This window comes from Tamandua tetradactyla, chromosome 8 (assembly GCF_023851605.1).
Source record: "Tamandua tetradactyla isolate mTamTet1 chromosome 8, mTamTet1.pri, whole genome shotgun sequence".
Classification (NCBI taxonomy): Eukaryota; Metazoa; Chordata; class Mammalia; order Pilosa; family Myrmecophagidae; genus Tamandua; species Tamandua tetradactyla.
Window position 1 is genome coordinate 68,287,964 of NC_135334.1, and position 6,000 is coordinate 68,293,963.

General features: G+C 43.2%; 1 protein-coding gene across 1 annotated transcript in view; it reads right to left on the bottom strand.

The window, feature by feature from the left end:
- Nucleotides 1–5,145, bottom strand: part of ACER3 (alkaline ceramidase 3) — a 173,649-nt gene extending 168,504 nt beyond the window's left edge. Inside the window, exon 1 of the mRNA XM_077113516.1 lies at nt 4,951–5,145. Within this exon, the coding sequence (XP_076969631.1) occupies nt 4,951–5,053 (103 nt within the window). The 5' untranslated portion in view covers nt 5,054–5,145. The remainder of the gene's footprint in view (nt 1–4,950) is intronic.
- Between the last annotated feature and the right edge of the window lie 855 nt (nt 5,146–6,000).

Consider the following 6,000-nt stretch of genomic DNA (forward strand, 5'->3'; position numbering starts at 1 on the left):
TTAGCTACCTTGAACAGAGTGACTGGCTTCAAACATAGCTTTGTATGAAGAGTCAGTAACTAAACTGGTGTCCAATAACATTTGCTGAATAAATGAAGCATCCTGAATAATTTTTAACTAGGCATCCTGAATAATTTTTAATGATAACCTGATTGGTAAAAGGCTATAATTAAAGCTTAGAGTTCTTATACCTTACTTCAGATGATATCTCTTCATTTAAGTCAACAGCCCCTGAAATTCTACTTTGTATAGGTAGTATGTCTTGGTTGAAAGAGTTATCAGACCTATATCTGAATACAATTTTTGTCCATGTGATGCCAAGAAGGTTACTTAACTTCCCTAAGACTCAGTTTCCTCATCTTTAAACGAAGACAACACTATATACTTAATAGGAATGTTCTGAATATTAGAAATTTATAAGTAATCTTCACTTTGCAGTTCTAGTATGCACAAAGTTTAGTTACCATGGTTTAGATCATTCACACGAATTCCGTAATGACCCAATTCAAATTTCAGTTACCACAGTTTATTAACTATAAATAACTGCACACAGTACAAACTTCACTGTTAGATCTTCAGTCCACAATTCACTATAAATAATAGACATACATCACGATCAATCATCAACCAATTCACTTTTTTCAAGGTCTGTTGATGTTTAGTCACTGTGCACCTGTTCTTCAGTTCACATACAGACAGCAACGCATATAGTTGTAGGATCTCCTTGTCTCCTAGTGATAAATTCATAAGCTCTTTTACAAAAATGGATACTCAAAAGAGGGAACTGGCCAACAACACTGAAAATGCAGCATAGAAACAAAAGGTGGTAATGCTGAGGATGACATCCCAATTGAATGTAAATGGAGCTACAGAAGAAACAGCTGACCATGGGAATGCTGTTCAAGAGATTCTAAATAGGCAGTCAGTGGAACTCAGACAGGGCAAACGCATCAACACAAATGACTGAAAGTGGTTGTGGTGAAAGGAATGAAGATGTCCTAGAAGTGACATCAGCAAAAAATATTGCATTAAAGGAACTCTCAAAGATATTTCATAATACTGAAAGTGCAAGGATAAAATGTTGGAAGCTAGCTCAAAATTAGAAAAGAATATGACAATTTCTCAAGACACAGAAAAGATCCTTACTCCCAATCATAAGTTATATGATAAGAAGGCAAAAACACTATTCAAACTACTCTTGATAAGTTGTTTTACAGAGAAATAAAACACTTAAATTCTCAATGTTGCTAATACTTTAAATTATAGTGTACTAAATAAATATTAATTTTACTATTTTTTCATTTCCCTATGCATGTATAACCAACAGTAAGAGAGTGTTTTAATGTTTTAACAAAATTTTTAAGATCACAGAACAATTATAACTTTTCCCATTGATTGTTAAGATTGCTTTCCTGGTTTCAACTTGCACAGTCATTTGTATGGTCTTATACTACCGTGAAAGTAAGAACTGCTTGTACTTTTACCTTTTACCACATCAAAGCACTTATTATTTCACAGCTAGAAGAGAAACCCTCCACCTTTCCCTGATCCTTACAATGTGCTCAAGCAAAAATAAATTTGAACTGATTTTGAGTGATGTTAAGAAGACAATTTTCAGAAGCTGAAAGTGACTGAGGACCACAGTCTTATTTAACATGCAATTTCCCCAAATCCTCTTCCTGTTATTCAAAACATAGACACCCTAATGCTGAAAGACAGGCTTCTTGAACAGTTATCCCACTTGTCCTTTGTGATGATACTGTATTTCCATGTCCTCACCCCTTGCATGTAAAGGCAAATTAATGAAAGTATGACAAAAGTAATGATGGGGAGGTCATGAGATGTAGTCGTTTTAGAGTCAGACCTCAAATTTGAATACTACCTCTGCACCATTTATTAACTATGCAGTCTCGGATAAGTTACTTCTTAGGGCTTCAACTTCTTAGTCTGTGAAATGGGGATAATCATAATACCTTCTTTTGGGGATTATTGTAAAAATTAAAAGAGAGAAGATTTATTAAGTGCTTAACAAAGTATGACACACTGAGCATTTTAACAAACAGCTATTATCATTACCATTATCCTTAATATTACTAATACTGATGTACATATTTTAAAAAGGATAAAGATGCATTTATTTTAAATACACCTTATTAATGAGCATAGTTTTCAAAGATCAAATTCTCGTACTCCAAGAATCTATCATGCATGATTCTCACTGTCGTAAAACTTGACCTTAACTTCCTCCAGATAACTTTCTCCCAGGGTACATGGGCAAAGAGCTGCCAACATTCACTCAGACTCTTCTCGCACCCCCTCAAATTCCTATGTCAAAACCTCCCTCCAGTCTGCTCAGTTTCCTCTTCTGAGAACACTGAGAACTAAAGCCGTTTCCTATTTCTCAGAGCTATCTATGAAAAGAGTAGTATCTTGCCCTCTCGCGGCCCACATGACTTAACTGCCAGTTTTTTCTCTTAATTCAAAACCCAAACCTTAGTTCCTAAAAGTCTAATATCCATGAAGCTGCAAGGGACCTCAAGGCCAACTAAGGCCAACCCCCTTTCTCTACTAAACAACTGATTCTCCCTAAAATATTCAAATGAATCAGTTGAGCAAAGTCTGCTTTCGCACTGTCGGAGACTGAATCACGTTCTTCACATAAGCCATGATCAGGTGGCAACCTCTGGTCCTGTGCAGAAGAATTTGTAAACAGGACCTTTGAAGATGTTTAAAACTGAATGAGGGTAGTCCTTAATTCAATATGGCAGAAGTTCTTATAAGCAAATTTGAAATCGGACATGGAGAGAGAAGCAGCAGCCACAAGGAGGAACCAAAAGCTGGAAGTCAACAGAAAACAACAGAGAAAGGAAAAAATGCCACCATATGCACTGCCATATGAAAGAATAGCGAAGGACTAGAGATCGCCAGCAGCCACCCACAGAATTCCATAGTCTGTAGGAAAGCATCACCTTGTTGACATCTCTATTTTGGACTTCTCCTAGCCTCAAAACCATGAGCCAATAAATTCCCACTGTTTAAGCCAACCCATTACATGGCATTTGTTTTAGGAGCTAGGAAACTAATACAAACACTTTCAGTGACAAAAACCCCTTTACTTCCAAAGCCAACCCATTCCATGACTATACCGTTTGTTAGAAAGTTTTTCCCTATATTAAAATAAAACCTCTTCCCTTATAGTTGGTTTCCACCCATAGGCCCTAATTCTATGTTCTAGAGAAATACGGAAAGTTTAACTGCTCTATATTATAACCCATTCAATACTTAAAGGCTCCTGAGTTTCTCTTTTCCAAGTTACACATTTCCATTCCACAGAATAGAGTTTAAAGTCCCTTTCCTTATGGTTGTGATTCTCTGCACCAGACATGAGTTTGACAACATGATCTAACTACAAGCTGGTAAAATGCTTCCTTTGATAGCACTTGGGCTGCCAAGTAATTAAACCAGAAATGATCCTTTCGCCTGTATTCGTCCATTATTATGTAAAAAAGTATTCACTTGAAATAATAGTTTAGGAAAAGTGACCCTCAGCCTAAATCATAATTTAAATGGAATGGTACTGAAGTCCTGAAATCTGCAAAGAGCTTTGCTCTTTTTTTTTTTTTTAACTTATTTTAGTCAATTACTGGGAGCTGAATAAATAGGATCAGCTGACATGAAACCCTTGCTTCTTTCCTACAAAGCCAAACACTCAAGCCAGAGAGAGGGACCCAACAATGGGAAGATTAGCTAAGAACAGTTTTGCTTCCTGTCCTTAGGAAGTAGACCCAATTAATAAGCGGTAGTAATAGTGAACCAAAGAATATTCTTTGTACCTTGCCAGAAGCAGATACCTGAAAGGAAGACCAAACATTGTGCTTCCAAAACTTGACCACAATGAACAATAGAAAAAGTAATAAATTTTTCCTGTGTTCTCTTGGCCGGCAAGAATAATCATCTGGGGAAACACACAGAGAAAAAACCCTGACCTGGACAGCAGTGCCTGTCAGGGACAGCAGATGGAAGTGGATTCTGCCCCAAATCCTCAGAATGTGCAGTGGATGGATGGAAGTAATGTCCTCAGATAACCTCTTACCCCTACTATCCTATGAGGATATTGTGAGGAGCAGAAACTTGGTCCCTGGTGCCACTGGGAGCCTGGCATGAGCAGGAAGGTACAGACTAGGTGCTTTGCTTCTAGACTTGGTGCAAGGAGAATGCCGAATAGTCCTACTCAGAGCATAGATGATCTCTAGACATGAAGATATCGTTGGGGTGGAGTAGCATGAATGGGGTTCTAACACCGGTAAAGCTGTTCCCTGTAGCTGACTGAAGAGATTTAAGAACAACAGAGAAAAAGGAAGGGGACGACCTAAGAGTTTTCACATATTTGGGGGAAAATTAAACTAGGAACTGTTCCCTTCTCCTGTGCCCTTTTGGCTAAGGCAATGGGAGCAACAGTAGGAGCAGGTGTCCGGGCTTCATGTAAATGAGCAGTCCTCCACGTGCCCAACCTCCTCTCAGCTGCCCCCAATCTGCCCCCAGCCTCCCCCTATTCGGCGCATCAGGGAGGAATTCCCATTCCCAAATCTACCTCTCGGACTTTCCCTTTGGTCCAGCAGGGGCTTCCCACTTCCCTTGCGCCCCCCAATCTTAAGGTCGCCCTTCAGGGCTTCCAGACCCCAGCACGCTTCACCCTATACACTGGACTTCCCGATTTGCTCCCTTCATCGGCACCGTTCCCATTCCTTTCCCCTGCTCCAGGAGTCCCCTATTCCACCTCCTCCGGCCAGGCCTGGTGCCGCCACTCCAGGGCGTGTTTTCTGAGCCCAGTCCAGCGGGACTCCGGAGCCCTTTCCCTTCCCCACACGGCGTCCCCCCTCAGGCCAGGCGCCCTCTCTCCTTCCCTTCCTGCCTCAGGCCGGCTGCCCGGGTGCCCACACCCGCACTCACAGAACTCGGCGATGTACCGGGTCATGGCGTAATTCTCCTCGCACCAGTCCAGCGTGGAGGTCGTGCGGCCCCAGTAGCCCTCCCGGTCCGCGGTCGGAGCCATAGCTCGCTCTACTGCCCCGCCGCCCAGGCGCTCAGCTCGCTGCGCTCGTCTCCGCGGGCTCCCAGGACGGCTCCGGCCCAGCTCGCGCGCTAGGCTCGCGCCCCGCCCTCCCTCACCGTGGGGGCGGAGCCGCGCGCCCCGGACCGGGCGGCCGCGGGGCGGGACCCGGCGCTGTCACTGAGACTGTCGGGCGGGGAGATCCCGCCCACCGCCGCCGCCCGGGCTCCAGGGTTGCTCTGTCCCCGCCCTGCCTTGTGTGGGGGAAGGGAAGTGATCCAGAAAGGAGGGGGTGACTTGGACTGCCTGAGCCTCCTAGACACGCCCGGGATTCCTGATATCCTAGAGATTATTTTCTGTAATGATGTGTCTGAGCGTGTGTGTGTGTGTGTGTGTGTGTGTGTGTGTGTGTGTGTGTGTGGTTTGATGTTATTGGGCCAGGAGTGAGATATGTCCAGAAGCATTCTATGAAGGCTTTGTTTTTTAGAGATGCACCTCAGTACCTTCTATAGACCTGAAGGTATTGAAACTGAGCCCAGACCCAGAACACTCCCACCCCCCGGGTTCCCAGGAAATAATAAGTGGTTTCTTGGTAAAGTTTGTAAGTGGCTCTTGGGAACAAAAGGAAAAGGCAACAATACAGGAATGGGGATAGGGGTGGGTGGGTATAGGGGAGTGAGCCTTGAGAGCCTAAAAAGAGAATGCAGTGAGGGCACTAACGTAGTTTGCCTGCTTCACAGGATGAACTTCCAAGCCCAGATGTTTCTGTCTTTTATATAGGATTGTGCCCTCCTCTCCAGGCAACCAACAGCCTCCCCCTGAATCCAGCCTCAGGACTCTAATACTCCAGAGAACTGCCAGAGTGATCTTTTTAAGACACAAATCCAGCCACAGCCCTTTTGTTCGGCCACATCAAACTTTCCCAGAAAGAGCTGGGTCCACTCCCATGT